This window comes from Palaemon carinicauda, chromosome 4, assembly GCF_036898095.1.
Source record: "Palaemon carinicauda isolate YSFRI2023 chromosome 4, ASM3689809v2, whole genome shotgun sequence".
Taxonomy (NCBI): Eukaryota; Metazoa; Arthropoda; class Malacostraca; order Decapoda; family Palaemonidae; genus Palaemon; species Palaemon carinicauda.
The window spans coordinates 162,536,128-162,556,968 of NC_090728.1; the positions used below are offsets into that span (position 1 = coordinate 162,536,128).

Consider the following 20,841-nt stretch of genomic DNA (forward strand, 5'->3'; position numbering starts at 1 on the left):
CCATTTTCTCCAAGATGATTCGTATTGCCGTCTTGTGGATTCGGTCTTGTATTCCTCGAGGAAGTCTAGACTTTTCTTCGAGATCCCAAACCTCTTCTTTGCGGCTAGGGAGAGAAAATCATGAGATGAAGGTCCTTGATTTTCGATGATGAAGCGAAGACAGTCGACTTCTGTACTTGTTGGGAGAGAACTGGGCCCGGGAGAGGGATCAGCTTGGGCTGCAGCTCCAGGACCAGGGGGTACCAGTTGCTCCGGGGCCACTTGGGAGCCACTAGGGCCGCTGTCCCTTTGAAGGTTCTCAGCTTGGAGAGGACTTTCAGCAGAAGGTTGGTGGGAGGGAACAGGTAGATCTTGGACCATCTGTTCCAGTCCAGTGACATGGCATCTACTGCTTCTGCCTTGGGGTCCTCGTACGGGGCCACATACCGAGGAAGTTGATTGTTGTCGCTCGTTGCGAAGAGATCGATCTGAAGTTCTGGGACTTGGTGAGAGATGAAGGAGAATGATCTTGCGTCTAGAGACCATTCCGACTCTATCGGGCTTGTCCGAGATAGAGCATCCGCTGTCACGTTGCGGAATCCTTGTAGGTGAACTGCAGACAGGTGCCATTTCTTCTTCTCTGCCAGACGGAAGATTGGAAGAAGCACCTGATTTATCTGGGGCGATCTTCAGCCTTGGCGATTGAGACATCGAACTACCACCGAGTTGTCTAGGGTTAGACGAATATGGATCGAGGGAAGCGGGGAGAGTTTCTTCAGAGTTAGAAGGACCGCCATGGCCTCCAAGATGTTGATGTGAAACGTCTTGAACAGGGGAGACCATGTGCCTTGAGCCTGTTTTTGGTGGGAGTGACCTCCCCAACCCTCCAGCGAAGCGTCCGTGTGGATGTTGAGTGATGGAGGTGGGTGTTGAAGAGGAATGGACCTTTTCAAGGCCTTTGCTTCCGACCACGGCTTGAGGAGAAGTCGAAGTCTGTTTGGGAGCCATCTCTTGAGGTCTCTTCGAGCGATGGATGCAGAACGTCTCCAGACTCCCGCGGCATCCTTTAGCTGTGCACGAAGCACTGGGTTTGTTACTGAGGCGAACTGTAGAGAGCCTAGAACTCGTTCCTGCTGGCGTCTTGAGATCCGCTTGGATTTCAGTAGTCGCTTGACAGACCCTGCTATTTCCTTCCTTTTCTTCTGGGGAATGGAAAGGCGGTGTGACTGAAGGTTCCATTGGATTCCTAACCATTGGAACTTCTGAGCTGGAGAGAGGCGAGATTTCTTCACGTTTATCTTGAATCCCAGGTGTTCTAGGTACTGGGTGACTTTGCTGCAGGATTTTAAACAATCCTCGGGCGATGGAGCCCAGACTAGCCAATCGTCGAGGTAGGCCATCACCTGGACGTCTCGGAGGCGGAGCTGTTGTACTATGGCGTCCGCCAGCTTTGTGAAGATCCGAGGGGCCACATTGAGGACGAAGGGCATGGCCCTGAAGGCGTAGCTTTTCCTTTGGAGTCGAAATCCTAGGTAGGAGGAAGCGTGATGGTTCATTGGAACGTGCCAGTAGGCATCCGCCAGGTCTATGGAGACCATGTAAGAACCTCGAGGCAGAAGGGTCCTTATTTGTTGAAGAGTCAGCATCTTGAACTTGTCATTCGCTATGAACTTGTTGAGGGGGGATAAGTCCAGAATGACTCTGAGTTTGTCGGAGTCTTTCTTGGGGACACAAAACAGTCTCCCTTGGAACCTGGTGGACTTTACCTTCCTTATCACCTTCTTGTTCAAGAGATCTAGGACATATTCTTCCAGAAGGGGGGTTGATTGTTGGAAGAATTGCTGGAAGGTTGGGGGTGGTTGAGTCCAACTCCAGCCTAGACCCTTCTTGACGATGCTGTGTGCCCAGGGATCGAAGGTCCAACGATCCTGGAATTGGCGGAGTCTTCCTCCCACCGGAAGCACTTCATTGCTTCTGATGTCCCGAGGGCTTACTGCCTCGGCCGCTAGCTCCCTTTCCTCCTCTGCCTCTGGAGGGACGGCGAGACGCGTCTCTGCCTGCACCTCTGCTTGAGCCTCTACCTTTGGGACGAAAGGTAGTCGTCTGTTGCTCGAAAGCAGGGGTGAAAACCGGTGACTGTGACAAGACCGGTTGGGTGACCAGCTGAAAGGTCTGCTGTGGCTGAGCTGCCACTTGGGGAGTAGCGGGTCCCGGAAACTGTCGTCTTGGTTGACGCTGCTGGGGTTTCTGTTTGGAGGATTTCCTCTTAGGTTGAGGTCCGTCGTCCTGAGAGGATTCCCTCTTTTTTGACATGCCCCACTTGTGGAGAAGGTTCCTATTCTCCGTGGCGGCTTTGTCGGTGATCTCCTTCACGAGGTCAGAAGGAAAGAGGTGTTTTCCCTAGATGTTGGAGGAAATCAGCCTCCGGGGTTCGTGTTTCACAGTGGCACCTGAGAACACGAATTCACGACAGGCTCTCCGAGCCTTCATGAAGTGGTACATATCCTTCACCAGGGATGCCATGTGGGATTTGGCGAGTACCATGTAGTGGTCTGGTACTCTGGTGTCACAGGCCATGATATCGAGTTGGACCTGGTGGGACATGGATGCTGCGAGCCTCTCCTTCGTATCTTGTTCCCGACGAAGGAGGTGATCGTTGAGTTTCGGGAGGTCTTCGTTAAACTGACGTCCGGCGACGTCAGGATCTAGCTTTCCCACCACGAAAGTATGCTGGATGTCCTTCCAGTGTCGAGCGTCGGGGGGAGTCACTATGGAGAAGGGTCTGCACTCCTCCAGTGCAGGGCAGGCTTTTCCCTCTTCCACATCCTTGAGGTACGCAGCGAAGGCCTTTTCCATGAATGGAAGGACTGCTTCGTCGGGTGCGACGTAGGTAGGGTGCTTCTTGCTCAGGGCCGGAAGCTTAGAGCAGGTAAAACCCCTACTTTTAAACGTATTGGCTAGCATAGCCTGGGCCTTCGCGAGATCGAACACTATCTCCTCCTTTGGTTCGGTCTCTTCTTTAGAGGCAGGTTCAGAACGAAGCCGGACGTAACAGTCCGGGTAGGCCTCGAAGTTTGGGAAGAACTCCACGTCTTCCAGGGGGACCGTGCCGATCTTGTCGCTGACGAAGATCCTGCCAGTCGCGATAACCATATGCTCAGCATACCTCCATGGGTTGGCGTGTGAGCAAGCGGGGAGATCCTTAACCGAGATCTTCTTCAGTTCTTTGGATCCTATCATGGACCTGATGAACTCCTGATTTTCTTTCAGCCTGTCGTCCATGATGGCTTTGATCATCCGGAACATTTCTTGGGCGGATGGCATGGGTTCCGGGGTAGCGGAGGTAGACGGGAGAGACACTCCCGTCGGTGTAGGAGTAGGGGCGGTGATGGAAGGAGGAGCGACCTCTTGCTCCGACTCTGCGTATTCCACCTGGTCCTCATCATCTTCCGCACCTTGAGCCATAAGGGTCTTCTCCGTGCCCTCCGAAATATCCGACATGTGTTCGTTGTTCTCGGAATCCAGGTGGCACTCGTGCATGGACTGGGCCATGACTACGTCTGGTTCCACCGTAATTTGGACAGTGGGGATCAAATCTTTGGGCACCACAGAATCAGGGGAGGCCTTTGGGAACAAAAGGGACCTCATTTCTTCAGTGGCCAGGTACGGTCCGGTGGCATTCTTCTGGAAGCCACGCACCCTCTTGCGTAGCTTATCCCGAGAAGTGTCCCTGACCTCCGCTGAGGGAGGGTTATGGAAGGCATCGACTAGGCGAGCCTGGCAGACCGTACAGTTCAGTGGGTCCCAGAATTTCAAATCCCCTTTCTTGTTAGCACAAGGGGCGTGAGTCCTACAAGCCGTATGCCCGTAGAAGTGCGGGCGTTTCACAGCGCAGAAGTCGAAGTCACACTTCATCTGCTCCTCCTGTGGAAGAAAGAGAAAATGAGTATGGGGGGAGTCATAAGAATGGCTCTTAAACTAAGTTAATATTAATCATTAATTTTAATTTGATAAAGGGTGTGATGCACAGAGGATTGAGATAGGAAAGAAACATACTCCGTGCATCCCGCCCGGCTGGTTACCGTAAGCTTCATCCTTGGACAATCCGAGGTGACCGAAGGCACAGGATAGAATTCCAGTAGAAGTCCATAGGGCAGATGGAATTCCATGGGAATTGTCAAGGATAAGGTTGGGACTGAGTCCTACAAGCCGTATGCCCGTAGAAGTGCGGGCGTTTCACAGCGCAGAAGTCGAAGTCACACTTCATCTGCTCCTCCTGTGGAAGAAAGAGAAAATGAGTATGGGGGGAGTCATAAGAATGGCTCTTAAACTAAGTTAATATTAATCATTAATTTTAACTTGATAAAGGGTGTGATGCACAGAGGATTGAGATAGGAAAGAAACATACTCCGTGCATCCCGCCCGGCTGGTTACCGTAAGCTTCATCCTTGGACAATCCGAGGTGACCGAAGGCACAGGATAGAATTCCAGTAGAAGTCCATAGGGCAGATGGAATTCCATGGGAATTGTCAAGGATAAGGTTGGGACTGAGGCCACTCAGTCCCAAATTAGTTGGCTAAAGGATCCCAAAGGGTAACGGCTTCCGGCAACCAGCCGCGCTAAGATACACGCAGCATGCTGGAAATCTGTAAAATGCAAGAAGACAGCATGATTACCAGTAGAACAGTACTAAAATACTGATCCATTTACGTAAACAAGCCATCTGGTTGCAGTGTAGGGCTATCAGTATTAGATGATAGCTAGTAGAAGGGGGTGCAAGTCGTCTTGACGCCTCCGGAAGGTTCCGGCAGACCGCCGGCACGCCGGAGGCCGCTCCAGCAGAGTTTCTGGCATTAGGACAGACAATATAAAAGTCAAGAGTAATACCAGGGTGGCGGCCGCTGGCACAGCGGCGGCACGCCGGCAGAGGGAGCGGCGTCTCCGGCAGCCGGAGGTTGCCGGATTGGTGACAGGAACAAGGATGGTTATAGCAGAACCGGACTACCGGCAGTGGATGCCGGCACTCCGGGGGCCGGCCGGCGGGCGGACGACCAAGCTAAGAGGAAGGGGGAGAGCCATCGGCTGGAAGCCGGCGGCAGGCGGCAGTCCCCCGGCACACGGAGGACTGGCGGCCAAGGGGATATGGAGTGAGTCACCAAGGTAGGAGGTGGAGGCGGCAAGGGACCGGCACCCGGATAGTGAAAGAGACAGAGGGAGGGATGTAGGGGGTCCGGCCATGGACTCCCAGACATCTCCCCTGAGTGGGTGTACCCATGATAGAGGCTGACTCTATCACCCAGAAGCAGGGGCCTCAGAGAACCGGGAGCTAGGGTAGCCCAAGGGAGGGCTAGGGGACACCCAAAGGGGGGGGGGGGGTGAGACCCCTGCATACAGATCACATCCAGTGGCTAACCCCATAGGACACTATGAAGGGTATATGTACCAGAGCGGACTGTACACAGAAGCTCAAGGTAGCCCTATCACTCCACCCTAAGGAGGAGTTGTAGGACAGGGGACAGATGGGTATAGACTAACCTAAGTATAGGCTAGGCCATACAAGAGATAGGTGGGGAGGGGAGAAGAGAAGGGTCTTCCATGGAAGGGGTCTGTACCAGAGCGGCCACTAAGGAAGGGAGGACACTCCCTAACCTAAGGTAAGGCAGCCTGACTGAAAACGGTGCATGGGTACAGTTTCTGCAAGGGACAGAATTAACCCCTCCAAAACCTAACCTAGAGCAGGGATGTACGTCCTGAACTAGGAAGGATTGAAGACATATCGCTATCGCAGGAAAGTCGTAGACTTAGTCCTAGCAATAGAGGAAGGGCTAGCCGTTCCTCACTCTCAGGCGCAACCCTAAGGGGGGTTCATTCCCTTAGGGAGGACAGAGAGGCGATAAAATACTCTGATATGAGCTTGATCCCCTTACGTGGTAGGGGGAGCAAGGCTACACAGAGGGAATGCCCAAGGGCAGGGGGATGAAGGAAGCATATAGGGGTCCTACATGTAGGTTAGGTTAGGAAGGCACACTAACTAACCTATCCCCTATATGGTCCCTGAAGGCGAAAATACTTGCATCACAGTCAATAGTATTGTAAAATAATGCCACTATCTTCATAAGTAAGCCTAGGATCACTGATAAAAATCATGCATGAACACTGATATAGGCGCTCTGGCCTGGGGGCTATAGCAGCCAACTGGTATGGGGTCAATCGATGACTGGTAAAAAAGCGTCAAAATACGATATAAAAGTTCCTAGCTATGAAGACTAAATAAACTAATATTATCGATTAGTAAATAAGGCCGGAAGCGTTGTTGCGGCTAACTAAATAAGGCATGCAGAACAACAACGACGCCATAAAATGGCGGGTCCGGTTGAGGCACAGCTCTGCCACAAAACATCAAATATCTCGAAAAGTAATATTTACTTTACGGTCAGAGCTAAACTAAACAATACTGGAACCTTGTACTCAACTTTCCAGAAGAAGGCGAGGCCGAAGGTAGCGACATGATAAAGATGCAAGACGATAAAGTGAGCACAGGGAAAATCCGTCTAAGTAAGGCGAGCTACTGTACAAAGGATGAAGACGGACGTGACGTCATTTAGCAATGGCGCCCGTTTGTTTACGTCTCGAGTACCAAAAGTAGCCACGGACGAGATTAGCTGTGGAACGGCTCCCAGCTATTCTACGCCTTTACACACCGAAGGTTAACTCTGTTCGGGGTGTAGATAGCTATGTGGCGCGTTAATACATGCGTCCCCTGTTGATATACGATGTCTTAAAAGGGAAACCTTTAGGATACTCGCTCCAGAAGTTAGAATTCTGTGATAACCTGTGGTTAAATTCTCTGGGAATATCTTAGTAGTTATTTACCCAAGGAAGCTACCAAAAAGGAACCTTCCATCAGGACGCCATGGCTTGAGCCCAAAAATATGGATATCACTCTCTGGTTACCGCTTATTTTGTCTTTGCTTACACATACACCGAATAGTTTAGCCTATTCTTTTCACATTCTCCTCTTCATACACCTAGAGGATTGTCTATTCATATCTGTTGTACATGTTATAATTATTATATGATCCTATTTCATTCATGTGCATTATAGGATCCTATTTCATTTATGTGTATTGTGTCGTCTATACATTATGTGCATTATAGGATCCTATTTCATTTATGTGTATTGCGTCATCTATACATTGGCGCTCATTTGTGAGAATGTAAGCAAACAGTGTTTCAGTTTGGCAGCTCATTTACTCGCTGCGTATATGGTACAGTATTATTGTCTATAGACTTTAGCTAAACTTTATTATCTATTATATGCTAGCAGCAAATGGTTCATTAGCTAGCTGTGTATACTGTGAATTTACTAACTGACCCATATATGCTATTAGGTGTCAGTGTAATTTCATATTGAATTTATTTTGACTGCCGATGCAAATGCCATTTTATTTCTCATCATGCTATCTTTCATTGCAGATATTATCATTGTCATGTGATGCCTTCCAAGTGATAATAAACATTTCATGAACAAAAAGTGAATCTTATTTATGATAATATCAGTGATCTTGCTACATTACAATGCCTGCTGTACAATGCCCCATCGACAATTGCAATTATGTGACCCCCGACCTGTCTGACGCCATTGTTGCTGCCCTACTGACCGCCCATTGCATAAACCACACAGCTGCTGCTCGACCAGGTGCTGCAGTGCAACATGCACAAGTGGAAAAGGTTAAGAGGCCTACCATCACTGCCGCAGGAACCACTGAGGAATGGTCATATTTTTTAATAAGGTGGGATGAATATGTAAATGCCACAGCCATTAACGGGCAAGAAGCTGTTGTTCAGCTGCTAGAGTGTTGTGAAGATCAATTGCGTAAAGATGTGACTAGAGCTGCTGGAGGCAGCCTCCTCGCAAAACCTATTGCCGAAGTCATTGCTGCCATTCGAGCCCTAGCCGTACGTGAAGAAAATGTAATGGTGGCACGGGTCACACTCCATAATATGAGGCAAGACAGAGACGAACCCATCCGAGCATTTGGAGCCAGATTAAGGGGGCAAGCTGGTATATGTAAATTCCTCCTAGATTGCCCTTCCTGCGATAGTGAAGTGAATTATACCGAGCCAATTATTCAGGATATCCTTATCAGAGGCATTGAAGACCAGGAGATACAACTTGACCTGTTGGGTAACACAAATCAAAACATGACACTAGAAGAAGTTTTTAGATTTGTAGAAAGAAAAGAAGCCGGTAAACGCTCAGCGTCTTTATTCACGGAATCCCCAAGCACCGATGCCTCAAGTTCGTACAAAAAATTTAACCGAACCAGGATTGTGAAACATGACTTAAATAAACCTGCTTCTGATGTGAGTTGCTCTTATTGTGGTAAAACAGGGCATGGCAGAAAGGCCCCTGCAAGTCTCAGAAAATCAGAATGCCCTGCATTTGATAAAACATGCCTTTCTTGCAATAAATTACACCATTTTGCTTCAGTTTGCAGGAAGAAATCGCCTCAGGCAAGTGGAATACAATCACATGCTGCAATCCAACCTGAAGATAATGCTGTGTTTAATGAACTTTGTTCTGTCACCACATATCATAACAACTCATCCATTACACTTGATCACCATCAGTATGACGCTATGTCAAAATCATGGATTAAAAGGCCCTCTGGGCCCCAACCATTCATTAACCTCAAAATATCCACTTCCTCAGAAGACTATTCCCACTTCGGCTTCAAACTTCACGCCCCACCGAAAGCAGCAGTGGCTCGAGTAATGGCAGACACAGGCTGTCAGAGTTGTCTGGCAGGTATCCATGCTCTGAATAAACTTCACATCAAGCATTCTGATCTGATTCCAGTTAATATCTCCATGAAAGCTGCCAACAGTAAAGGCATAAATATTCTAGGAGCCGTTATTCTTCGCTTTACAGGTACCAACAACAGGGGTAAATTGGTTGAAACCAGACAAATCACCTATGTCACCGACAACTCTGACAAGATTTATTTGAGCAAAGAGGGCTGCACCGCCTTAGGTATAATCTCTTCTACCTTCCCCTGCATTGGCGAAGCGACACAGGAAACATCATCGACTAATATTCAGACAGAGGAATGCTCGTGCCCCCAGAGACAACTCCCCCCACCACCACCCCAAAAGTTACCATTCGCTGCAACGGAGGCTAATAGAGAGAAGTTGCAGAAGTTCCTCCTAGAGCCCTACGCATCCAGCACTTTTAATACATGTGAACACCAAAAGCTACCCATGATGTCAGGACCCCCGTTAAAATTAATGATTGATCCACATGCTGAACCAGTAGCGGTACATACCCCTATACCCGTTCCCCTTCACTGGCAGGATGAGGTAAAACAAGGACTGGACCAGGATGTGAACCTAGGAGTCCTCGAACGGGTGCCCATAGGCGAGCCTGTCACATGGATGAGCCGTATGGTAGTTTGCGCCAAGAAGAATGGTAAACCACGTCGCACAGTAGATCTGCAAGCCCTCAACCTCCATGCCACTCGCGAAACACACCACACACCATCCCCTTTCCATCAAGCTCGTGCAGTGCCAGCAGGTAAACGTAAAACAGTCTTAGATGCCTGGAATGGATACCACAGCGTACCGCTACGGCCCGAAGACCGTCACCTAACAACATTCATCACACCATGGGGCCGCTACAGGTATTGCACGGCCCCACAAGGATACATAGCTTCTGGTGACGGCTATTCCAGAAGATACGACGAACTGGTCGGTCATATCCCGAACAAAACCAAGTGCATCGATGACACGTTGCTCTGGGCAGACAACATAGAGGAGAGTTTCTTCCAGACAGTACAATGGTTAGATATTTGTGGTCATAATGGTATCATTTTGAATCCTGACAAGTTTGTTTTTTCAGCTAACACTGTCCAGTTTGCGGGGTTTGAAATCACACCAGATTGCGTCCGGCCATGTGAGAAATATTTGTCTGCAATACGCGATTTCCCCACACCAAAAAACATAACCGACGTGCGCTCCTGGTTTGGCCTCATCAATCAAGTCTCTTATGCCTTCTCTATGACCAAACGCATGACCCCGTTTCGTAACTTTTTGCGCCCTGGCAACCCTTTCTGTTGGGACAGACACATGGACACCCTTTTTGAGGAATCTAAAGATCACATAATCGACGAAATCAAGAGGGGCGTTCAGATCTACGATAAAGAAAAACCAACATGCCTTGCTACCGACTGGTCCAAATCAGGCATTGGGTTCTGGCTCACCCAAAAATACTGCCTGTGCACACCAACCCGGCCATTTTGCTGCAAATCGGGCTGGAAAACCACCTTAATTGGGAGTAGATTCACACACCCAGCAGAGTCTCGTTATGCACCCATTGAAGGAGAGGCCTTGGCTGTAGTGGAAGCCCTTAACAAAACCAGATTCTTCGTCCTTGGATGCCCTAGCTTGTTCATCGCAGTGGACCACAAGCCCCTACTTAAAATCTTTGGTGATCGATCTTTTGAAGACATCTCCAACGCTCGCCTTCGAAACTTGAAAGAAAAGACACTACGATACCGCTTCAAAATGGTCCATGTTCCTGGCACAAAACACAAAGCAGCCGACACGCTCTCACGACATCCCACAGGCAATGGTCCTCCAATGAAACTACGTTTGCAGGACGACATCGCATCCATGCACTCCTGCAGTGATGAAATAAAGGATGATATCGACTCTGCCCTGCAGTGTGCACACGTTACATCCCTGCAAACCCTCGGCTCAGTGACGTGGGACAAAGTTCAAACTGCAACTAACAGCTGCCCGGACTTTCAACATCTGATCTCACTGATTGAAAATGGCATCCCCGAGGCTAAGAATGACGTACCACCGCATCTCCACGAATACCATAAGTTCCGCCACGAATTGTATACTGTAGATGGTGTAGTCATCTACAAAGACAGAATTGTGATCCCCCCCACCCTTCGTAAACAAGTACTCCAAGCCCTTCATGCGGCTCACCAGGGAATCACCTCGATGACAGCACGAGCAGATTCGTCTGTATTTTGGCCCGGCATCTCTAAAGATCTCCAAGACACACGTATGAACTGTTATCACTGTAACCGCATTGCACCTTCCCAACCCGCCCTTCCCCCACATCCACAAAACCCTCCTGCCTATCCATTTCAGCATATTTGTGCCGATTTTTTCCACTACAAAGGACAACAGTACCTCGTTGTAGTGGACAGGTATTCAAATTGGCCTGTCATCGAACGCGCAGCAGATGGTGCCACTGGGCTTATCAACAGTCTACGGAGGATATTCGCAACATATGGAATCGCTGATGAGCTTTCTTCTGATGGTGGCCCAGAGTTCTCTGCAAAAATCACTCAAGATTTCCTTCAGGCTTGGGGGGTCGACCATCGTCTTTCCTCAACCTATTTTCCCCATTCTAATTGTAGGGCAGAGGTTGGCGTTAAAATAGCGAAAAGACTCCTCACCGACAACACTGGGCCCACAGGAGACCTGAACATCGACGCCTTTCAGCGCGCTGTCCTTCAATACCGGAATACCCCTGACAAAGAAACCAAAGTTTCTCCAGCTATGTGTATCTTCGGAAGGCCCATTAAGGATTTCATCCCCATCTTGCCAGGAAAATACAACCCCCATCCCACTTGGAGAAGCACCCTCGCACAACGCGAGGAAGCACTCCGGAATCGCCATATGAGAATGGCCGAGTACTGGACCGAGCACACTAAGCGGCCCCCGCCATTGAGAGTTGGCGACAACGTCCGCATCCAAAATCAGACAGGCCCGAACCCATTAAAATGGGACAAAACAGGCGTTGTGTCCGAAGTGCGTCAATTCGATCAGTACATTGTCAGGGTCGATGGCTCTGGAAGGGCTACTCTTCGCAACAGACAATTTCTGAGGAAATACATCCCTGCTATTCCAAGACGACCACGATTAACCATTGGATACCCAATTCCCCAGCACGAGAAATCACGTCAACGCCCATCATCGCCACCAGAACCTGATACAGAACCGCACTCTACTGATCGACTGGAAGTGCCATACCCTGCGCCTACATCTCCCACAGATGCCACACCACCCCCATCACCACGTCCTCAATCTCCCATAACACCTGTTCACCACCCACAGGCACCTGACGCAGCACTACATGATGCACACCCTGATGCCTCTCCTGATAATTTCTTTCAAGCTCCCCCAAGTGCCCTTCCGGATCGTCCTCAGAGGCTGCGCAAGAAGCCTGCCTACTTGACTGACTATGATTGTAATACGTATTGATTCGTTTTTGCAGACCAATACTTTTCCACCCTTTATTTATCTTAATGATATTATATTTTTCATTCAGCTATGCTCCATAGCCACATAGCTAATATGCTTTTATAAAGTAGTTTTCATATATTGCTCTAACATGTTCAGTTTTGTTTTTGAGTTTTCTTATTAGTACCCCAAAAAAACTTGGGAGGAGGTAGAGGATTGTCTATTCATATCTGTTGTACATGTTATAATTATTATATGATCCTATTTCATTCATGTGCATTATAGGATCCTATTTCATTTATGTGTATTGTGTCGTCTATACATTATGTGCATTATAGGATCCTATTTCATTTATGTGTATTGCGTCATCTATACATTGGCGCTCATTTGTGAGAATGTAAGCAAACAGTGTTTCAGTTTGGCAGCTCATTTACTCGCTGCGTATATGGTACAGTATTATTGTCTATAGACTTTAGCTAAACTTTATTATCTATTATATGCTAGCAGCAAATGGTTCATTAGCTAGCTGTGTATACTGTGAATTTACTAACTGACCCATATATGCTATTAGGTGTCAGTGTAATTTCATATTGAATTTATTTTGACTGCCGATGCAAATGCCATTTTATTTCTCATCATGCTATCTTTCATTGCAGATATTATCATTGTCATGTGATGCCTTCCAAGTGATAATAAACATTTCATGAACAAAAAGTGAATCTTATTTAACACCTGACAACACAAAATTACCAAACAATTCTTATTTTGCCAAAGGGGTTAATTACTATAATGTAATTGATCAGTGACTACTTTCCTCTAGGTAAGGGTAGAAGAGACTTTAATTGCAGTAAGCAGCTCTTCTAGGAGAAGGACACTCCAAAATCAAACCATTGTTCTCTAGTCTTGGGTAGTGCTATAGCCTTTGTACCACGGCCTTTCACTATCTTGGATTAGAGTTCTCTTGCTTGAGGCCACATTTGGACACGTTGTTCTATCTTATTTCTCTTCTTTTGTTTTGAAGTTTTGATAGTTTATATAAAAAAGATCTAATTTAATGTTGTTACTGTTCTTAAAATATTTAATTTTGATTGTTTATTATTTCTCTTATAATTTATCCATTTCCTTGTTTCCTTTCCTCATTGGACTATTTTTCACTGTCGGGGCCTTGGGCTTATAGCATATTGTTTTTCCAAGTAGGGTTATAGCTTACTACTACTACTACTACTACTACTACTACTACTACTACTAATAATAATAATAATAATGGCCATAAATGAAGCAGATTTTATTCATTTTCAATGGGAGGAAGAAATTAATTGCAGATGCTATGAAAACCTTGACCATGATAATTTAAAGTAACAGCCTATTTCGAATTAACGATTAGCAGAGTTTAAGCACAAAAGCAAGTAGGCCTATTTCGAACTAACAATGGTTTAACTATTTAAGCGCAGAAATCCATAGGCCTATTTTTCATTAACGATATTTTAAAACTGTTCAAGCGCTGAAGAAAGTAGGCCTATTTTACATAACACATGTTTGTTGTAAGGATGGATTGGATTATGAATCTGACTTCCTTCTATTGCTGGTGTCAAGTAGGTCATTGAACATCGACATGTGACTGTGAGGTAAAAGAGGTTGGACAGCAAAATGGAAGGAAGAAAGGAAGTGAGAATGAAGGTAAGCAGAAAACTAAAAGATTTATGGTACCGTAAATGATATTCGCAAAGCAGATCAAGACATACAAAACACTATGGAAATTAGCTTACTATGCAATCTATAAGAGTTGTGGCTTTTAAGATAAGTCATAGTTAATTACTTGTTACAAATAATTCTATATTTCAAATCTGTGGTTATACTTCCCCTACAAATCATTATGGAATGGCCTCCCAGGTTCCATAATTATGTGGCCCAATTCCACTAATTGCATCAACTCGTGGAAATTATCTGATTAGCATATGTTTTAAAGATTTTAAAGTGCATTTTACGTCACTGAATATTCTGCTGATATGTTATCAATGTGAAATACCATTGTTGTTGATTTTTATTTTAGATATATTCTAATTTCTTTTTATAGATGAAATTCTCCACCCCTCTTTTATAGTCCCCTGTAAAAGATATGTCTGTGATAAGGCGACTAAGTTAGTAAAAATATTTTGAGAATATTTTGTAAAACCAGCATTCAAATCAAGTCATATTCATTCGATATGATGTTTGGTAAGAAAATTCGAGGAACCATCTCACAAATTCTGAGTGGAATGCTGGCACGTGAGAACTACGAAATATTCTGAACCAGTTTACCACCGTTAATTGATTTTTTCTGTTTACTTGGAGAGAACCGCGAAAGGAGTTGAAAACGCCGAAAACGGGTTTGGTTATCTATATTCCAATAAACTACTGTACCTAATGTACGTCTAGAATAAATAATCGTTTAGCAAACGATATATCAACTTCAAACTCCTACGTGAATACTATTTCAAGCTGTTGCATTTGTAATTTCAGTGTCCTTGCTCTGCAGTAACATTTGTGTTAGAAAAGAAGATCACAGAGTTTCTTATTTACGTAGTTTCCTCGCTTGTGACGTTAGGCTGTCTTTGCTCTTATTTCAACTGCCTCAATGACGTGTTTTATCGTGTATGGAGTACTATGGACTGTTGCCTTGGTGTTCAGTATTAGCAGCTTGTTTGGTGTACGTATAATATGCAAACGTGACAGTGATATTAGCGGTTAAAAGATAAGTGTCCCTTCTCTATGGGTACCCTTCCATTCTTGAGCCTGGCGGGAACTTCGCTCTATATCCCTTACCAATGTCTGGCGAACTGCACCTAAAGGTAAGTGTATGTAGATTAATTTTGTTTTGTCGCATGATTTATTTTGTATATTTCTTATTGCGAGAGATTGTTATAGTCAGTGAATCTATGCCGTGTGTTATTTACTTTAGAAGGGTAACGTTTAGTTTTTCTTAGGCCTAGGTCCATTAGGATTACACAAAATTTATGCAATCTCATATGAGCTCCATTTTACGGACGTTACATCAATGTCTACATTGGTAATGATATGTGTACATTATTAATTACAAAAATGTGCATCGTGCATTTCCGGGTTAGGCAAGTCTTTTCATAAGACAAATCTAGACGTAATTCCATCAAAACTCATTTTACTGATATAGGCTGGTTTAGGCTGTCGCATAAGTACAGTTTAAGGTAAGTTTGATCTTTTTGATGATAAATTGGACATACTGTTAATATATCGTTGACAAATTTAAGGTTGTATATATATGCACCATTGTTGTTTATGTGCATTGCTACAAAGGGAAATTTTTAGTCAAAGTTGCCTCCACTCTTGAATTTTAAAGTAAAGCTTCCTAAGGTTTAGTTTTTCTGAACAATTCCCAACCCCAGTGTTATTATGAAATGTGCAGTTTTAACGTAAGGGAATCCACGTCCAAAGTCAACAATGATGGATGTATATTGGTTGAGGGAACATAAAAGAGCGAAATATAGGGCTGCATACTAACCTAACCAAACCCAGTGAGGTAGGGTTTCTTATAGTTCGAGGCGGGACAGTGTTGTTGGGTATCCGTCACCTCTGGTTGTGTAAACTCCTAAATTACCACTTGATCTCCGATAATAATGGAAGTCAGGTTAATTCGAAGCTCACAAAGTATAAGCAAACTTCTTGGTTGCTGAATGATCATGTATTATCTTAATTGTTATTCGTTATTTTTTATTTTTGCTGGTTTTACCTAATTTCTTGTTTGGTCTACGGATTAACCACGTGTTTTATGTGTATCTTTATAGTTATTCCAGTTATATTTATTTTTTACTGGTTTTGCCTAACTTTTTGCTAACTTAATAACCATGTGATCATTATTCCAGTAATATTCAGTTTTTTTACTGAGTTTGACCAACTTTTTTTTGTGGATAACCACATGTTTTATGTGCATTTAGATAGATTTTTCCTTTGGCTATATATATATATATATATATATATATATATATATATATATATATATATATATATATATATATATATGTGTGTGTGTGTGTGTGTGTGTGTGTGTACATAATATATATATATATGTATATAATATATATATATATATATATATATGTATATATATAATATATATATATATATATATGTATATATATAATATATATATATATATATATATATATATATATATATATATATATATATATAATATATATATATGTATAATATATATATATATATATATATATATATATATATATATATATATATATGTATATATAATATATATATATATATATATATATATATATATATATATATATATATATATATATATATATATAATTTTTACTGGTTTTGCCTAACTTCCTGCTTACGGATTAACCACATGTTTTGGGTATCTCAGTAATTCCAGGTACATTTAATTTTTACTGGTTTTGGTTAATATTTTGTTTACGGAATACCACATATTTTGTGTATCTTAATAGTTATTCCAGCTATATTTATTTTTACTGATTTTGCCCAACTTCGTGCTTACGGAAAACTGCGTGTTTTATGTTTATCTTGATTTTTATTCCATTTGTATTTAATTGTTATGGTTATTACATTTATATTTGATTTTTACTGTTATTCCATTTATATTTGATTTTTACTGTTATTCCATTTATATTTGATTTTTACTGTTATTCCATTTATATATAATGTTTACTTTTCAAGTTAATGCTTACGAAATAACCACATGTTTTATGTGTATATTGAAGGCTATTCTCGACATATATTATTGGTACTATTTTTGATCAACACTCTGCTGAAGGAATAACCAGTGGTTTTGTATGTATGTAAATGATTATACTAGTGTATATTTATTTTTTTCTGTTTAGGAATAACCACTTGGTTTATGTTTATCTTAATGATTATTCCCATTTTTTTACCCTATATATAATACAAATGATTTGCCTTTACCCATGTACTTTGCGGAGTCTGACTTGGTTGTTTGATATTGCTAATCTCTTTAAGGAGTGATTGTGATCTGCCCTTCCGTTTAGAAAATTGGAAAATGGCACCTTAAGTTGTGATATTCAAAGGTGACTATGTCATGTGTCACCTGAATTACAAAGCCCTTAAGTTGGCACCAAGTTGTTTTTCCCGTTGATTTTTACCTTGACGAGGATTTTCACTTGCATTGTTAGTAAACTAACGCTATAATATCGAAAGGGCAAAAAGGAGAGCAATGCACATGTTTGCAAATCAAATTTTTTGCTATCATTAACTACATTTTCGTGATGATTTTCTCTTCGGGATATTGAAGTACACCTTTATTTATGGTAGGAAATAACCTCTTAATATCTAAGGTATACAACGAAAGGACGTTACATGCATAGTTTACACATAGGCCTAGTCCAATATTATTTATTGACTTTTTTTTTTTTTTTTTGTAGAAGAACCAAATGTTTGGTTACATTTGTTATTCTTCTTAATATTGTTATCGTTTGCTGTGTGGCAAACGTAAAGTTAAGGTGCAGTGTAGAGATTACTAAAAAGGCTTTTCAGCCTTTTGCTTAACCTCCGTTTCCACCCTTTCTTCAACCTTTTTGTCCAACGTTTTTAATCTTTGCTTCATAGTTCAATTGCAGGGGCTTCCACCTCAGTTTCAGTTGGGAGCTGAATGGTCTCACAGACCCCAACGCTGGGATATATAACCCAAAATCATAAATCCAATCCAAACTTAAAGTTAACTTGAAACTTGAGCCATCAAGAATTGTGTTTTATGGATTAAAAAAAATCACACATAGACTACTTATTTCTTGAAATAACTTTCCACTTTTTGACTGCAACATATTCAAATCTTACCTAACAGGAGTCCATCTTTAGCTTTGACGACGTATGTAAGTTCCTCAGTAGATGTTAGATGTAATGTGAATAATTTTCAGGCGTGGTGCGACTCATAACTTTGTGCATTGATATGAGTCCTTAGGCCAATCTTAGACTTGCATACCTTACCATATATCGGCATGTCAGAAGACGATTCAGGCTGCAGGGACCTCTCGGGCGTGTCTATTAACCCTTTCATGGGTAACTTAACCAAAATTTGAAAAAAGGAAACATGTTTTAAAATCCCCCAAATCATAGCAAGTTGGTATTCATTGGATAGGTCTTGGTGACAGCTTTCCAATAAATAGTCAACAAACTAGGATTGGATTGGTCTTGGGAGACTTTGCTACATCAGAAGTTTAGTTGAAGTCATCACTGGCAGTGAAAGGGTTAAGGCGAGATATGCCGTTCAACCCGGCTCCAGTATAGTTACTCTATTGTTGACACTCATTCTTCAAATCATATTATTATTATCATTACTACTACTACTACTACTACTACTACTACTAGCTAAGCTACAACCCTAGTTGGAAAAGCAGGATGCTATAAGCCCAAGGGCTCCAACAGGGAAAAATAACCCAGTGAGGAAAGGAAATAAAGAAAGAAATAAACTACAAGAGAAGCAATGATCAATTAAAATAAAAATTTTTTTAGGGCAGTAACAATTTTGAAATTTGGTCGCTATGTAGGTTTTCCAGGTTACTTTGTGGAATTTTGCCCATCTTTAAAATTGTCTTGGCTTGATCTTTGAATCTGTTCATAGGGTTACCAAGGGTTTGGTGGCCAGTTTTTAGTAATCCGTATATTATAAGTTTTATGATCCGTTCTTCAGTTATATACATAACTTGACAAAGTCAATGTATTTGGCGTCTAATGAATATGAACATAAACACGCTTTTGCATCATGTTCGTTCCAGAATCTCTGTGAAATCCAACATTTGCTGAAAAAGCCCCTAATTTTCTGTAATAATACATACATACATACATATACCAAGGCACTTCCCCCAATTTGGAGGGTAGCCGACATCAACAATGAAACAAAACAAAAAAGGGGACCTCTACTCTCTACGTTCCTCCAGCCTAACAAGGGACTCAACCGAGTTCAGCTGGTACTGCTAGGGTGCCACAGCCCACCTTCCCACATTATCCACCACAGATGAAGCTTCATAATGCTGAATCCCCTACTGCTGCTACCTCCGCGGTCATCTAAGGCACCGGAGGAAGCAGCAGGGCCTACCAGAACTGCGTCACAATCGCTCGCCATTCATTCCTATTTCTAGCACGCTCTCTTGCCTCTTACATCTATCCTCCTAATAATAATGATAATAATAATAATAATAATAAAAAGAATTATCCGTTTGCTTAAGTGATATCGATATCGAGTTGAAGCCTCTGCACCATGGTGAAGAGTGGAAATACATACTGCTTTATATACTTTGATTAATCCGTCTCGGGTGTTTCAGAAGTGGATGGACCAATGCTTCCAAAGTCAAATTTGAAAAAGAACATGACATGATCAATTTTCAAGGTGCGCTCGAAAAACCACAGATTGTGATCTCCAGTGCCCAAAGTGTGGGGAGTGTTTACACGGATATATGCTATTACGTGAAATAATGATAGGGCTTTGGTTACCCTGTATTAAAAAAAAAACGGGGGGGGGGGGTTAATAAAAGTTTCTGTGATCTTAATAATTCCAAGTTACCCAAACATAGATTAAAAAAGAAAACCAAACTATTACATAGAAAATGAAAATTTTTATTGTATGGTGGACTATTATATATTCTCTCTCTCTCTCTCTCTCTCTCTCTCTCTCTCTCTCTCTCTCTCTCTCTCTCTCTCTCTCTCTCTCTCTCTCTCTCAGCCAAGAATCAGGGAAGTATATATCCTGGTTGTTGCTCCACTGCCTCATTATCTGCAGTGCCAGGGTTTGTACAAAGAGATTCAACCACAGGGCAGTGGAACCTCACACAGGTGTGTGTGTGTGTGTGTGTGTGTGTGTGTGTGTGTGTGTGTGTGTGTGTGTGTGTGTGTGTGAAAGACATATGAGGAGACCCTCGTAGCCCGCCTTTCTAATACAATTTTTACTTTTTTTTGTTGCCCACACATACTTATATATATATATATATATATATATATATATATATATATATATATATATATATATATATATATATATATATATAATATGTATGTATGTGTGTGTATTTGTGTGTATGTATGCATTTATGTATATGCATATATATTTTATATACTGTACTGTATGTATGTAATTTATATATATATATATATATATATATATATATATATATATATATATATATATATATATATATATGAATATCATATCTATGTGTGTGTATAATATAATATATACACAAACATAAAAACAACCAATGCAGGCGTTTCTAGTTCAATGCAGGACAACTCGACATTTCACTAATTTAGCAGCAGCATCCACTCTCCATTCGTAGCCCATTTTTATATTACACAAATTTGCACCTTCATCCAGTGTCCATTCTCTCACCCCTATCATCATTCTAACATTAATTAAGTTAATAGGTAACTTTATCTCAAACCGACTTTTACCCCCAAACGTGTTACTTTCATTTTCAATTTGTCCTAAAACAAGCTTTGCTTCAATCATAAACTAATAAAATTGTTCTGAAAATTACCTATAAGTTACTTCCTCTGCAGTAACTTATTGTATCAGCGTTCTATTATGATGTTTCT

General features: G+C 42.7%; 2 protein-coding genes across 2 annotated transcripts in view; one reads left to right on the plus strand and one right to left on the minus strand.

The window, feature by feature from the left end:
- Positions 1–20,841, minus strand: part of LOC137640133 (aminopeptidase N-like) — a 73,786-nt gene that overhangs the window by 21,015 nt on the left and 31,930 nt on the right. The window lies entirely within an intron of this gene.
- LOC137640132 (uncharacterized) lies at positions 7,016–12,946 on the plus strand. Its single transcript, XM_068372623.1, has 2 exons — positions 7,016–7,247; positions 7,456–12,946. The coding sequence occupies exon 2, from the start codon at positions 7,558–7,560 to the stop codon at positions 12,262–12,264; it is 4,707 nt and encodes a 1,568-aa protein (XP_068228724.1). The 5' UTR covers positions 7,016–7,247; positions 7,456–7,557; the 3' UTR covers positions 12,265–12,946.

Bases quoted from the DNA above. Each gene is read 5' to 3' on its own strand.
- LOC137640132 (XM_068372623.1), top strand. From the start codon at position 7,558: ATGCCTGCTGTACAATGCCCCATCGACAATTGCAATTATGTGACCCCC.